The sequence below is a fragment of the Centropristis striata genome, chromosome 5 (genome assembly GCF_030273125.1).
Source record: "Centropristis striata isolate RG_2023a ecotype Rhode Island chromosome 5, C.striata_1.0, whole genome shotgun sequence".
Lineage (NCBI taxonomy): Eukaryota > Metazoa > Chordata > Actinopteri > Perciformes > Serranidae > Centropristis > Centropristis striata.
In genome coordinates, this window is record NC_081521.1 from 31152943 (window position 1) to 31168906 (window position 15964).

The following is a 15964-nucleotide window of genomic DNA, read 5'->3' on the forward strand; positions in this document are numbered from 1 at the left end:
ATTGTAAATTTAACTTGCAAAAATGAGAATTTTCTACAAACGTGTTTATTAAAAATGGTGTTGCACATCAAAATAAAGGGACAAAGCAGAATTTGAGTATGTTATTTTTCTTAATCTTGTACAGTTCAGTCAATAAATGAGTCCATGAACGATTCCTGGAAGTGTTTTGTAGTGGTGGGACAAGAGATATTTCAGCAGAGTCCAGATGGAAGACCCTTTTTCAGCAGATTTGAGAGGAAGCTCCCAAGGTCCTCATCCTGACAAAGAAAACCAGAACATAAAGTTAAAAGAAAAAGAAGCACTGTATAAAAAGACAAAGCGCCATAATTTCACATTAACACTTTAACAAAAACATAATAATCTGAATAGTTTCTGCCAATCTAATCAATTAATTGTTTAACTTGACACCACCAATAATTAAAATCCTTGAGATTACAATTTTTTTAGTTTAATTTGGGCAATGCAACTTAAATTATTATCAAATTAACTGAATTATTCACTTATTCACCTAAACTAACTTGGGCGTCAGAACTGACAGTACATGTTAGATTCATGAAATATAAATCAAATATGTTTACTGCATTTTATAGCTGCATCTGCAATAGTTGAAAAATGCTTTGGTAAGCCTCGATACAACAACATTATGTGAACAAGAATAACTTGTTACTGTTGCCACAATACCACAAGTTCCTGAGTATATCTCCAACCCTAACACTTGATCTTACAGATACCATCAAAAGCTTCACTTTAAGTTAGTGGCAATTGAATCTGCAAGCCACTTTTCTGAGAGAGTTAAAAGATATGTCAAAGAGGCACAAATATACATCATACTTATACTTTTTGCCCTTTGTTCTTTGCACGTAGCACATGAAGCCACAGAAACCCCTCTCCTTCCATTGCGCAGTGACTGAAGTTCAACAGGCAGCTTTACCCACCTGCTCCTTTCACCTTATTTTAACTTACTAAACCCCCTACTCTGACACTGTCTGCCTACACACACTGGGCCTCATTCATGAAACGTTAGTAGATTTGTGCGTAGATTTGCACATAAAAGCCTACGCTACTAAAAACCTACTCCGGATTCATGAACGCCGCGGGAAACTCAGATCTGATCGTAAACACGTGTGTATGATCATGAATGCCAATCCATCGTAAGGTGGCAGCGCGCTCCCGATAATCAGCAATTAGCATGAACCCCGCCCATGAATTGCTAATGACCATCATATAAGGAGGTGTGTAGAGGCATCCTGTCAACCTGTCAGTCATGGCACAAAGAAAAAAAGAACGAGAAAGAAAAAAGAATTTTTCCGAAGCGGAGATTGAAGTTATTTTGGGAGAAGGAATCCAAAAAATTTTTTTTATTTTCATCTGTTAGTAGTGGTGTGACAGGGACAGGCAAAGCGAAAGCGTGGAGGGAGGTGACGGACGCAGTAAATGTGGTTTCTGTAGTGCAAAGAACTACGTCCGAGGTTAAACGTAAATGGTTTGACATTAAACTTGACGCAAAGAAACGCATTAGCGCACACAAAAAAAGTACATCTGCCACAGGAGGAGGACGCTCAGAGTCCAAATACCCCGTTGGTGCGCTCTACAACGGCCCGAGTAGCCGCGTGCGCCTCATTGTATGCTCCTGTGGTGTCTGCGGGCTGGCCAGTGGGGTCATAAGCCACGGCGTCAGTGGGTAACCCCTATCCCCTATGGATATAGAAAGGTAAGTCCATATATAACACACACATGTGATTATGCAGGCTATATTCTTACCAATGAGCCAGCCGTCTCTCACAGCTCCATCCTCCAAACGCGTGCCAACTGCGCAATTACGCAGGATGAATGCGTCATGCGTCCCACCGGGCCACCGTGCCACAACGTTTAACAACACACACTTTGCGTCACAGATCAGTTGCACATTCACGGAATGAAAGTTTTTCCGGTTAATGTAAGCAAATGCATCACCGGATGGAGCCTTGATGCGTACGTGTGTGCAGTCTATGGCACCGATAACACCTGGCATGTTTGCAACTGCGCTGAACCCCTGCATTACTTCTGTCTGCCGTTGTGCGTCGTATGGAAATTGGATATACTCTGGCATTAATTTAATGATACCTCTGAGAACTGCAGGCAGGATGCGTCAATTTACATAGATAATTCACAATTATGAGTTTAATCTGAATCTTAATCCCGCCAATTGCCAACTAATTTAACTAAATATGTTATATTTTTAATCGTTTGCCATGTTTATATCACATGTTTCAAAGGCATCTGCGTATTGTGTACATAACAGAACGCATTATGAATTAAAACTGTAATTTCCAACAGTGACGAGCATTATTTATATGCGTTCTTAAATTTACACAAGCACTACGTGTGGTCAGCAGCATGTGTAGATTTTGTTAGTAGCTACGAAAAGATCGGAGCTACTAAAATATTGATGAATGCGGAGATGCACGTAAATTTCCGTCTGCGAACGGTTTACACACAAATTCGTTCTGCTCACGTTTCATGAATGAGGCCCACTGTTTTCACTTCATGTGGCTGAACGAACCTCTCCGAACGACAGTGAAGGCACATAAAGATTTTTTAACTGATATCCGCCTGGTAGTGTGGTAAGACCAATTTTTACGCAAATAAAAAGTACTTGCGTGTTGTGGTGATGAAGATGTGGGACAGGAAATCACATGGGCAGTTTTTTAATCTTCAGTGCACTCATTGTACCTGAGATAAGTCTCTCCTCATCTGCTGCTTCTTTAACTTAAACATGCATTCATATGGCAAGATATTTTGCATATTATCCCAGTGAATAGTTACCTACATTTATCACCTTTGCAAGTATTCTGAATAAATATTGACTCAGCTGCTCAGCAGGGCTGAGGTTTCTGACTCTTTCTAATTTGCATAAAGAGGGGTAGATGATGTGTCTCATCTGGCCTGGGAACACCTTGGGATAAATGGACCTGCACTTATATATCGCTTTTCTAGTCACTTTGCAACCACTCAAATCGCTTTACACTACAGACTGCGTTCATTCACCTGTTCACACACACATTCATACTGGTGGCAGAGGCTATCCTAAACGGTGCCACCTGCCACCATTGGGAATTCATTCACACACCGATGAATGCAGCATCGGGAGCCATTTGGGTTTCAGTATCTTGCTCAAGGATACTTCCGACATGTAGGCTGCCACGGTCAGGGATCGAACCACCGACCTTCCAGTCAGTGGGCAACCGCTCTACTGAGCCACAGCCGCCCCACGCTGGGTCCCCCAGGTGGAGCTGGAAGTTGTGGCTGGGGAGAGGGACGCCTAGAATACTTTTGCTTAGCCTGCTGCCCCTGCGACCCGGTCCTGATAAAAAATGGATGGATGCAAGATAGAGCCGTCACTGCTGCTCAGCTGTCTCAATAAGCACTTTAAAAGGCACAAAACCTCATGCAAGAGTTTTATTTGTGTGAACAATTTGCAGATGACACAATGGTTGTCAGCTTTATAGAAAACAGCACTCATGCGCGCCTGTGGTCAGTGATCTTGTACACTTGTGACGATTGCTATCGTTTCTACAGCCAATGATATGTTTCTGCTGTGAGAAATAGAATATTGTTAAAGGTCCTTGAAGTGGAAAGCTATTAGCATATTGGTGCTTTCTCAGGCTCAACTCTAAAATTAACTTACTGCTTATGGCCTTTTAATTTGTTTCCGTCTGGGGTCTGACTTCCCCACAGTACTGAAACAGCTATTGTCAGAGTTGTCAGTGGTTTCTGCATAAGCATGAACTCAAAGGTGTCTATTGTTGTGCTTCTAGATCTCAGTGCTGCATCCAACACGGTAGAGCACACAATGTTACTGGAAAAATTTGAATCATTGGTGGGATAGCTGCATGATTATGTCTCCATAGGAGGGTTTGTCTCCATAACAGAGAACAAATTGTATAAGTTTGAAAGGGATCAATTCAAAGCCACCTTTTGTACACAATACATAAACACAAGGTTCTCTAGCATATTTATGCAGATGATGCATAACGCTATTATTTCCTTACAGAAATGATTCTCAGCCATATCACCAGTTTTATACAACATATTGAAGATATACACTATTGGATGAGTTATTACCCCTACATTAAGATAAAAAAAACAAGTACAAAGCTTTTTATGCTGAACATAAGAGATAAAATAGAAATAGGTGCTCAATCCTTGTTGATTAAAACAAAAAAGATAAAGAATAGAAACTTCTCCTTCTCAATGCCAAAAAACCTTAGTTTCCACAAACCAACCACATATATACAAACACAAAAATAAGAGGGTGTTATGGAAGCCCATTTCCACCAGAAAAAGAGAAAAAAAGATGACATTTTAGCCTTGTTAGGAATTAAAAAGATCCTTTAAGTCATTATATTGAGAAATTTCAGAAAATGTTTACTTACTATCTGAAAATAATCAGAAACTTTCTAAAAAGAACTACAGCGACGTGTTGCCAAAATAATTTCCTCTTGTGGGACAATAAAAATCTAAACAGACATGGTCTCAAAAATAGCCATCATTTAAGATAATATATATGGCATTGTAAAATCAAATAAGTGAGTAAATTATTTACCTGATAACTCCAGGAAAGTAGCAGGACCTTTGTGTTGGTGTCTTCAGCGGAGGAGGAGACTTTGATGACGATGGACTCCACCATGACCGTGCCATCGGGGAGGTGCTGGATGGTGTAACCTTTTAACACGCTGAAGCAGAGAAATGCCAAAGCAAGGGTTTAGAATATATGCCATCTTAATTGTCACAAAATGCAGCAGAAATTAAACATGTTTCAAAAATATGATACATGAGTTAAACATCTTTCATGTAACAAGCATTCAGCAAAAAAAGGAGATAAGCTGCAAAATCTTAATTCTTATAAAATTGAAATTACACATGCCATGACGTTAATCACAAATATACTAAAATAACTGGAAAAAAAACTTGACTCTGGGATAAAATACCATTTTCTAGTAGAAAAAGGCAGAAAAACAGTGATGTGGTTCACAAGAGCAAGGAGAGATTGGCAAGTGGATGCTGTAGTTGAATTGCAAAATAATGCAGGTTAGTATGCAGAGGTCCAATGAGGCTCCTCTTACTGCTACAGTCACCTCTTGAGGTGTGTGTAGATTCTGTGAAGTGTGTCGGGGTCGCTGTGCGGATCCTGGAGCTGCACGCGGCAGGTGAAGCGTAACTGATGTTCGTTGAGGCCGAGCTCCTTCAGGGCCTGCTCCGACGACACCAGCTTCAGACTCTGCTCAGGGAAAGACAATGAGGAAATTGCATCATCGCCTGTCGATCATAATAACTGAAAAAAGGCCACTAGACTGCAGGACATTAATATAAAAGGGCAGAAGAGGTAAAAAAAAGTATTTAAAAAGTCAAAGTCTTACTGAATTGACATACTGGATGGTTAAAATTATGTAAACTTACATTTTCTTTCATGATCAGGGTTCCATGCATGGCGCGGGGTTTTTTGGGATCAGGAAGTGGCCCTGAAACAAGACAAAATAAAAAACAAGTAAATAATAATTAATAAAATATCTGTAAAAAATAACTCTATGGTTTTAAATCTTGTGCCTCACTAGGAACTTTTTTGGGATATTTAAATTTTCGTTTTTTAATGTGTTAATGCATATGCTGACATTTTGGCAAGGGTGTAAGTTTTCCCTTTTTTTTCCTCTTTCTGTTATATTAGGCTTTTAATCCAGAGCCTTGGCTTCAAAATTACAGTTGTTACTATTTTCTAACAGATTGAGCAATTTTCTCATGTTTGCCATATGGGAGGTCATTGATGTAATATTATAGAGAACTGCAGTGTTTGCTGCAAAGTATCAAAATAAATGTGAAAACATAAAAATTCAGCAGCATTTAAACAGCAGTTAGTATACAGAAAAATAATTGGTTTTATTTCACCCAGTGAAAATTGAAATAATATTAATATATATTGTGGGAGCTTTTTGACTGATTTTGTCATCCCATATGGTTTAGTGGGCTATTATGATGAAGTGTGTAAGAGCAAATACCTGACCTGATGATCTGACAACCCGCTGTACTTAAATTGTCAGCTGGCTGGAGCTCTAGTAAGGCCAATTGTGTTGTCTGGTGTTGTCTATTTTGTCATAACTGCCCAGACATGTAATTTATTAAACAATTTTAACTACACCTGCATTCATACCTCACTAAACTGCCACAGAAATCATCAAGTCTGAAAACACTGTAATCATAATAAATAATAATCTAACAGATCTAACCGAATCCTCAGACAAGACTTGAGCAGAATAGAAACGGGACTAAAACTTGAGAAGTACAAAATAACACTGTTGCATTGCGCTGATAAACACTACAAGTTTTCTGTGGTTTTAGTCCTGCCATCTCACATACACGACTTTTGTCATTATGAAAGTTTAACTGGGTCATGATATTTAAACTGCACGGGATGAGATGAAGCGGCGTAAACCACGCTGAAATAACACTTCTTTTAAATCAAAATGTCAGGAACAAACAGAACTCTGAAACTGAAACTGCGTAGGCACCCTGTATCTACTGTAAACCACTGTTTGTGCCACTTCATTATTCCTTATGCTGTGAAATTAAACAAAATAATTCCTAAACGATCAACAAAACATACCTCCGAGAGCCATCTCCCTCTTGAGCAGGTTGAGTGATATATCCACAGGCACACTGGGATTTGTTGTCACGGTCGCTGTCTCTCCGTTGGCTGGCATGTGGCAATCTATGCCTGCCATATAAAAGCAACATTAACAGGACTGACAAGGCCTTCTCCTCCTACTGTGCACATGCACAGATTTACAGGTGACCTTTAATGAGTCTCACATTATTGATGGGTGGATGAAGATGCACTTACTGAACTCTTGCTCAATCTTTCCCTTGAGGAACTCCATTTTCACTGCCTCCCCGTGTACCAGCAGCATGTTTCGGGGCTCTGCCATGCGAATGAGCTGCATGATGCCCTTTGCATCTGCATGGGCACTGAAGGACATGTACTCCACCTGGAGCTTAACATCCAACTGCAAAAATCACAGAAACAGTAAATAAGTTGCTGTGCCAGTGCTGTTTTTTACATGGATTACAATTTCCAGGTTTCTTTTGGTTCTTTGGTGGGAAATACTATGGAAGTGAAAAAAATATCATGCAAGTCATTATAATGAGAAACCTTCTTAAAATAAGAAACATTAAGTGTAATCTTATGAGAGAATGCTCCTCATTATACTATATACATACATGTGCATAAAAACAGGTGGATGGAAACACCTACAGATGAAGGTGGAAATAAAAAATTCTTACTGTTGATCTCCCTTCCATCTCAAGTTTCCTTTGCCCATTTAGGATCTTGTGACCGATTGTTCCTTGTACACAATAACCAGGCATGATTACCTAAAAAAGGCAGACCTAGTTGTAAGTTTTGGTAGTTAAATCTTCCATTTTTTTCCATCGTCTTACAAGACTCACCATGTTTTTCTCATTGCCGGCCCATTTCTTGAAGATCTGCAAAGACTGACCAGCATGAAGCATACCTGGTGTAGCAAACACCACCTGAAAGTGTACATATTGTTGTACTTAAATGTCATCCCAATGTTAATCCTGAATTAAATACTTGCTTACAGTGCAATTTTGAGAAGAAAACAAAATGTACCATAGGTCCAGGATTATCAGCATAGGAGCGATCAAAGGCCTTGATGTGCTTAAATTCAAACATGTTTCTCTGCACAAAGGTTTTTCGAATCTTCTGGTTGGTCCATGTTATGAAAAGCTTGTAGTAATGATTTGCTTTCTCCGTCAACCCAGTGGAAAAGTAGATCGGGGCTTTTAGGTTCATTCTCTCCCTGTTTGAGGAGAGGAAATAATTAGAGTGTCTGCCCAATAAATCACCAATTAATATGAAAAAGTTCATACACCACCATTATTCTATCAAGCTTAATGAAATGAATACAGCTATTTAAAAAGGGAGCTGATATTTTTTCCAGACAATTTGTAACCTTTTTTTTATCGTAATGATGTGCAATCACTGCACAGTGACAAGACCTTCTATTTAATTGGAACACCAACAATTATGACCCACAATAATGGTCTTTATCTGACATCACTCAGCCAGATAATGATTATCTTCACACATCACTCTCATCTTTGCTCTCTTATTTCGAGCTTTGACACTGATTTATTTACATTCAGAGACCTATACTTATGTTCAGGACATTATAAGAATGCCCTGACTTCCTCTACCTTCATGCAAAAGCTACATCAGAATTTGGTTTCCACACAGACAGCATTGCAGCGGTGGCACTGCTACTGCCAGCCCTATCTCTCTACATTGAGTTTACCTTTGATAATGGCCATCAATAACAGAATGAGTAAAAGTCTTGTGCTAACAAATGAACGGACTCTGTCAACAGAAACGCTATAAGGCTTTTAATTTGAAGGGGAAACGAGAATTTTCCAGATAAGTGGTTACAGATAATATTTTATGTGTATGACATCTTCTAGAGATATAGACATTGAGACTGTAGTGGAATATATAATTTCACTGTCTATTTTTGCTGAGAACTGCACACATCCTGAGGAAAAAATAGATAGCAGCCGTGCAGCTGCTCTAACCTGTTAAAATGGGCAATTAATTGATAAGCAAGAGGTTCTGTGACGCACAGAACACAGCTGGTCAGTCTGTCGGGGTTTGTTTTACAAACTGAAGAACAGACCTACCAAAAAGTTTCCAGCAGGATGCAGAGTTCTTGTGCTCTTCCGAGGGCAAAGACTGGAATAAGAACCTGAAAAGATAATAAAAAAATGAGAATCTTAGAAAAAATGCACTGAATTTATAAAATCAGAATTTTCTTTTTATGATGCAATATCAAATACAGAACTCCACAATACCTTTCCTCCTCTCTCTATGCTCTCATGCACTTTCTTCAGAAAGTCCCTCTCTCTGCATCTCTTTGAGTCACGGATTGTGGTGGCGTATGTGGACTCTGAGATGAGGATATCTGGACGGCACTTATCAATCCATGCAGCACTGAAGATATACAGACATAAGGATGAAGAAACTGTGGACATCAACTCCAACATATTATGATCAACTACAGTGAGGGAAACTTACCCCAAGTGCCTGTCAGGTGTCATGTTATAGTCTCCCTAAAAATGAAAAGACATTATTTTGAGATCATGTCTGTCAAATTTACTGACTCATTAAAGAGCAGACTTGTTTATACTCACAGTGTAGACCACAGACTCTGATCCCACTTTGATGTGCACCATGGCAGCTCCCAGGACATGGCCTGCATAGTACGCCTTGATCTCCAGCTCATCATCCACCTGCCAGCAGCACAACAGAAACAGCTTGATTTGTCATCAAAAGAGGCGAGCAGCTGGTGCAGAAATGATTAATAGACGTACATCATCAAAAATGATGTCAGCACTGCACCTGGACAGTTTGGTGGAGGTTCAAAGGAACAACTTTCTTCATGCAGTCCTTGATCATCTGCGAGGTGAAGAAGTTGGTTTCTCCCTTTTTGTCAACGGTGATCTTACGGAAGTCCTCAAGCAAAATGGGACAGATGGCCTTGGTGGGATGGGTCATGTAGATGGGTCCATCGTAGCCCACCATCTCACTCATGAAGGGCAGAGCGCCACAGTGGTCCAAGTGGAAATGGCTGAGAAAGGAATAGGTGAGGTCATGTAAAAATAATTCTGATTGTTTTATTAATTTTTTCCGTAATGATGGGAATATTAAGAAATCGAACCTGATGATCACACAGTCCAGAAAATCTGTCAGACGGCCATTCTGGGTTATATATGAAAAGTCTGGAAAACGTCTCTGCAATGACAATACAGATTTCATCACAATTTACCTTACAATATGTTTTAAAATCACTTTTTGAGGGCATTACATTCAAAATGAAAACCTTTTTTGTAACATAAAGTCACTGAATAAGCGTTGAAAGAGTAGGGAAGAGGGATTACACTTTGAAATGAGATGCTGTAACTATTATTGATGATTATTATCATCATCAATTAATCTGCATATTATTTTCTTTGTTAATTGTTTAATCTTTAAATTGTCATTAAATTGTGAAATTTATTCAAATGTCTTGTTTTGTCAAACCTATCGTCCAAAGCCCAACTATATTCAATTTATAATTACAAAAAAGCAGCAAATTTTCACATTTAAGAACCTGCAAGTAGAGAACATTTGAACTTTCTTTTTGAATTTTTGTTTTTGCTTTAAAAAAGTGACAAATGATTCAATGATCATCAAAGTGGTTGCTGACATGTTCTGAAGATTGACTGATAATTTAACTGCATAATCAATCTTCAGATTTAATTTCAAATTGATGGTTAGCCAGACTAACACCCCCATATTACAGCAACCACAGTGCAATGAAACTGCAGGTATTAACTGACAACCATAACATGAGCAAGAAACAATTAAGAGCCATGTGGTTTTATGTTAATCTGTGTCACTCTGCACCTTGTTTGTGTTTTGTTATCAAATTATATTTCAGGATTTTGCATGTCAAGATCCCATGTTTGACTGTATTTGTGTTTTTCCCTCACTTTTATGTGACTATTTGGACAAGTGGGTTGTGTGTAGGCTGTTGAGGCGAAATAAATTCAAAGAAAAAAACATGTCACTCTATTATCTTACACAGTTGTTAAAAATAAGCCTCTTACATCATCGTTGTATCCCATGTGCATCCCACAGTCGAGCATTATATTTTTGCCTCCAATCGAGACGAGGATGCAGCTGCGGCCGACATCCTGTCCAGCACCTTGGAGAGGGAAAAGTGAAGTTAAGAGAAAGCTTAAAAATCAAACACACAGTAAATGCACCACAAAGTTAGCTTCTCTAGCTAACAACGGCTACTGACAGTAAAGGGTGAAACTGACAAGCTATTTTCGACCATTATAACACGGTTTAAACACGTTATTTGTTCTCAAATAAAGCCAGAAATGTAAGTAATAGATAACGTCCAAGTTATAGACACATTTGTTGTTGACGGAACTAGCATAGCAGATGCTTGCTAGCTACGGTAGCGTTACTCACCCAGTGGTGTTACTTTTATTTCAGGCATGTTTTCTCAGCCTGTTGTTGAAGATAGATGAATGCCACCCAGTTTACCCAGGAGGTCGGTCTGCTTCCGATGAATCACACCTTGTTTACAGTTAAAAAGTTTATTGTCTAACTTGTTTACATGTGGGTCATTTCAATTACAATCGTTTTTCGCGGCGTCAAGTTACTAACACCATCAAACTCAAAACTTCCGGGTATCGCCTTCAAAATAAAATAAAAACGTTTTGCAAACCATGTTACAAGACGTCGTTGAGGTAATTGATTATATTATTTAGGAGAACATTTACATTCCACACAGATTTACACAAAGTAGGTATATTACAGGTTGAGATGAGTACTTAAAACAGGAAAAAAAACCAGAAAGCTTTAAAGCAGCACATGTGCCTTCAATAGAAAATAGAGAAAAATATACAGAAAAAGTATAAACTATTGGTGGCTGGTTAATTTTTTTGAGGGATGTTGGTTTGCACTGGAGGGACTTGTGGCTCGACTACGCCCCTGCTTTGCTGGTGTCTAAAGTGAATGAAGAAACAGAGTTAGATAAATGACAGTAATTAGGCTACTATAATATTAGATAAAGAAAAAATGAAATCGATCTTTGTTCATTGATCCTGAGGGAAATTTTTGCACATCAGTTGCAGTATAAAGTTGTAAAGAGGGTACATTTAAAAGTTACATAAACAAAGTCTTTGCACATTGACTGTATAGGACTGACCATGGCATACTTGTTTTTAAAGTAGGTAATTTATATAAAGTTTATATATAAATTAAATAAACATTACAAGGCCTATTTTACCTTTGAAGCAAACGCCACTATGTTTCAATCCATCCTTAAGAAGAGCCAACGCTTTTATTTTGAAGGCAACATCACCAATTTCCGTTTTTTTTCGCCGGCTAGAGTCTGCGCAGTAGGAGCGGATTAGCGCAGACATGACCTGTCGTTCCACTGAAATGAAGAGAAGCGCTTAGTTTTCCTTTCATATTTAAAGTTTTCTTGCAGGTAATGTGTTCAGTCTTCTGAGTAATACCTCATTACTTGAATCCCTTACGATCTCCAGTTGGTTAGTAACCGATAGTAACGTTTACACATTCATTTGTTGCCTATTCGCTTTTATCGATAGCACTTCCGTGTAGAAAACCAACCATGGCTGGTCCTGAAGAAGACCAGAAATTCTGCTTACAGGAGGTGCTAGATACTTTCAAGTTGTGTTTGTCGGAGAATAAAGAAGTCTATCTTGAACACTACGTGGCTGGGTGGCGTGGTCTTGTAAAGTAAGTGTACTGTTCATTCATACTACACTGAGCTGTAACTACAAACAACAAACCTGCCAAAACAACCAGAACAACCTTGTCATCAGTGCTCACTTGCTTGTTCCTTTTCTTTTTGTCCTTGCTTTTATTTATTTTGTCCCTTGTGTCTCATGTAAAGTGTCCTAAAGTAAAGTGGGTTTCCTGAAAGGCGCTATATAAATCTGTTATTATTAATGGGTCAATGACGTGATCTAACCCAGTGTCAGTCGGTGTAACCAGTAATTTTGATCATAAAAATCTGATTATATACAGGAAAGTAAATGTGAACTAAAATGAGAAAAAAAATCAATCTACGTTTACATTGCAACACTATGGTTTATAACAAATTTTACATAATTTGTCAAAACTGTAGAAAAAAATGGTTGTTCTTAGAATATGTTCTGCTCAATATTGACAAAATGTGTAAATGTAGAAATACTCAGAAAAATGTTTTCATTTGATGTTTTTTAGAATGAAGTAATTATATGTATAAGTCCACTTAAATGCAATGAAGGTGGATGAAGTATTTATTATTTATCATTTTTTTGTGGTTACACCATTTGACATCTTGCTAAACCTTATTTGTCACTGACCCTATTACAAAATGTCAATGAGGTGTTGAACTGTTTTGTTCACGTTCTTCAATAGGTTCCTGAACAGCTTGGGGAGTGTGTTTGGCTTCATTTCCAAGGATGCCGTCAACAAGATTAATATCCTTGTGACTTACATGAATGGTGAGAATGGGCCTCAGTATGTCACTATCCAGTCAATGCTCAAATATGAGCTTGAGAACGACCTGGTGGACTTGACCAAGAGAGGCAGCAACGCAGAGTCCGGCTGCCGCACTCTCCTGAGGCTCCACCGTGCACTGAGGTGGCTGGAGCTCTTCCTGGACCGCCTCCGCACCAGCAGTGAGGACGGCAAGACTTCAGTCATGTGTTCAGAGTCCTACAATGAGTCTCTTTCCCAGCATCACCCTTGGCTGGTCCGCAAGGCTGCAGGCATGGCCTTCTGTGTGCTCCCAGGGCGTCTTGCTTTCTTTGAAGTGATGAACGTAGGCCCTCCGGAGCAGGTCGTGGACAAGCTAGGGGAAGCTATACCCCTTATCTCTGAGGTGTACCAGATCACAGAGGACCTTTATGCCAAACAAAACCTGCTTGACTTACCATAGACAGCTAAAAGTCTATGCCACTTCATGCATTACATGATTAGATATGAAGGGCTGTCAACCTAGCCGCTGCTTGTGTTTGATGATTAAAGGGTTGTTCTCTGTACATTAAGCATAATTATACTGACACTAATCTGTACCAGTGTTTTTTCTTTCAAATTTAAGCTGGGTTTCAAATTGCATACTTTTTATACTTTTATTACGTACTGCTGCTGCCCTTACAAAGTACATACTGTTGCATGTGGTATGCATACAAATGGGACATACCACTTTGAACTTGGAGCCTCTTGCTCACATATGAGGCAGAAAAGCATGCTGGCTTGCATACTGCAAAATGCGACTGGATGCAGTAGGACATTCTGGTATTTTTCCGCATTCTGCATTTGAACTACTATGTATTATGGTATACTAAATTATATGGTAGTAAGGGTATTTGAATGCACCCCTACAATCTCAAAAATCTCTGTTTTGTACAATTTGATGGCACCCAGGTGTGTTTTTGGATCGCCTGTGTGATTTGCACTTATTTTTGAAGTTAAATATTCTCTTCTTTTCTTTGTTTGTTCTACCATAGTAACCATTTACTGGTGGCACTAGCAGAGACTGAAAAAAACAGTGCGTTTCTTGCTTCAGGCACAAGTGAACTGTGCGCCCCATGTGATTTTTCCTGGGAATGTCGCCACAGACACCCAGTTTGTAATATTACAAGTGCAAGGGATTTCATTAGTGGACCGTATAATCGGCTCAGTTATCATTGTGTTACCTCATTCTGCGATATATAATGACTCTACAGACATTTAATTAAATTAAAATATTCAAGATTATGATATGATATGAAACTACTGTTGTGTGTTTATCTTTACTCTTTATAATGGATCACTTTTTAAAACCACCTTTGCTCACAGATGTATTCATTTTTCATTTAAGTAGAAGAGGATAACAGTGGGGCTAAGAAGTCTTTGCTCACTGCAGCAACAGCAGTTTGCTTTAATAATTTAGAAAATTAATTTGCAACTGTGTTGGCAATCAATTAATCATTGAAGTAATTTTTTTACCAAATATTTGATGGTTTTAGGTACTGAAATGTCAGCAACTAACCAGCAAATCAATAATGGTAGTCGATAATGAAAACAATTGTTAGTTTTAGCTCTATTTAGAACTGATACCAATCATGGTTTTATGCAATTGAGAAATGTTTGTATAAATTAAACCATAATAGGGCCATTGGATCAAGTTTGATGTATTCATATCAAATGGCTTTCAAAAATGGACATATTTATCTAATACTAGATTATCTTATGTACAAGATATTCCATAAATGACTGTGGTCTTGTAAAAAACAAAAATCATATAAAAGACCACGGGCAGCCTTAATGGTAGGGTAGCAGTGACAGAAATGTCTAAACATGCCAACAGTATTAAATTTATGTGAGAGATAAAAAGCAAAACATACTCAACATTACTAGATGGAAGTGATGGTAAAACATGCCAAAGACTTTGACGGCCAAACCACACAGTATGACAAGAGGGAAAAAAATCTGTAACCAAACTTTAAGAAATTATTTTTGGTACCTTATAAAACATACGATTTTAGCAGCGAACTCAGGCTTGTTGACCTCACTGTATTTTTGGTGTATTGTTTTACAAGAATGTACTGTACTGTATGTATATTACCATTACTTTAAACAATGTGTAAACAGTGTAGCTCAATGGAAATGCATACTTTGTTGATGATTGTGATATGTGTCATGTTAAAGTTGATGATTAATTATTTAATCATTTTGTTACCTGTTGTCAAGTAAATTAGTAAATTAAATGACGACATAAGTTAATTTGTTTGCTTCGTGTTTTTATGATTCTGTCCTCAGGGTTGTCAGTACATTTAATAACAGATTCATATTGCTAATCTACAAAAATCTAACACACAATATGTTATTTAAATTTTAATTGTAATAGAGTTTTGCTGCTTTCACAACTGCAGTGGTGGGAAAAGTATTTAGATCCCTTATTTAAGTAAAAGTACCAAACTGAAATTACACCACTTAAAGTAAAAGTCCTGCATTCAAAACTTACTGAAGTAAAAGTACAAAAGTATCCGCAACAAAATGTACTAAAAGTGTCGAAAGTAAAAGTACTTGTGATGCAGAATAGACCCACTCAGATTGTTTTATATACTCTACATATATAATTAGATTATTTGTATTGATGACAGCAACATTTTAATTTTGTAATTTTGGCTTGAAAAGTAACTAAAGCTGGCATGTAAGTATAATATTTGCCTAAAATTGTAGTGGAGTAGAAGTATAAACTTAGATAAAATTGAAATACATGTACCTCAAAGTTGTACAATACTTGAGTAAATGTAGTAAGTTAAAATCCACCACTGTACAGCTTGGGGTCTTAAACAGCTA

The 15964-nt window shown here is 38.1% G+C and overlaps 2 protein-coding genes across 3 annotated transcripts; one reads left to right on the plus strand and one right to left on the minus strand.

Annotated features, from left to right (window-relative positions):
* Positions 1-60: 60 nt before the first annotated feature.
* On the minus strand, positions 61-11275 carry ints11 (integrator complex subunit 11). Its single transcript, XM_059334115.1, has 17 exons — positions 11069-11275; positions 10696-10793; positions 9765-9838; positions 9446-9674; positions 9238-9336; positions 9122-9156; positions 8899-9037; positions 8728-8792; positions 7664-7853; positions 7480-7563; positions 7315-7404; positions 6875-7037; positions 6638-6748; positions 5440-5501; positions 5118-5260; positions 4586-4715; positions 61-257 (listed from the first exon to the last, which is right to left on the minus strand). The coding sequence occupies exons 1-17, from the start codon at positions 11094-11096 to the stop codon at positions 192-194; spliced, it is 1806 nt and encodes a 601-aa protein (XP_059190098.1). The 5' UTR covers positions 11097-11275; the 3' UTR covers positions 61-191.
* Positions 11276-11985: 710 nt separating this feature from the next.
* cptp (ceramide-1-phosphate transfer protein) lies at positions 11986-15385 on the plus strand. 2 transcript variants are annotated; one of them, XM_059334214.1, is made up of 3 exons: positions 12025-12095; positions 12217-12367; positions 13034-15385. In XM_059334214.1, exons 2-3 carry the CDS (start codon positions 12240-12242, stop codon positions 13554-13556), a joined length of 651 nt encoding a protein of 216 aa, XP_059190197.1. In that variant the 5' UTR covers positions 12025-12095; positions 12217-12239; the 3' UTR covers positions 13557-15385. The 2 variants fall into 2 exon arrangements, with proteins under 2 accessions (XP_059190196.1, XP_059190197.1); XM_059334213.1 differs by having other exon boundaries at positions 11986-12367.
* The last annotated feature ends 579 nt before the right edge of the window (positions 15386-15964 follow it).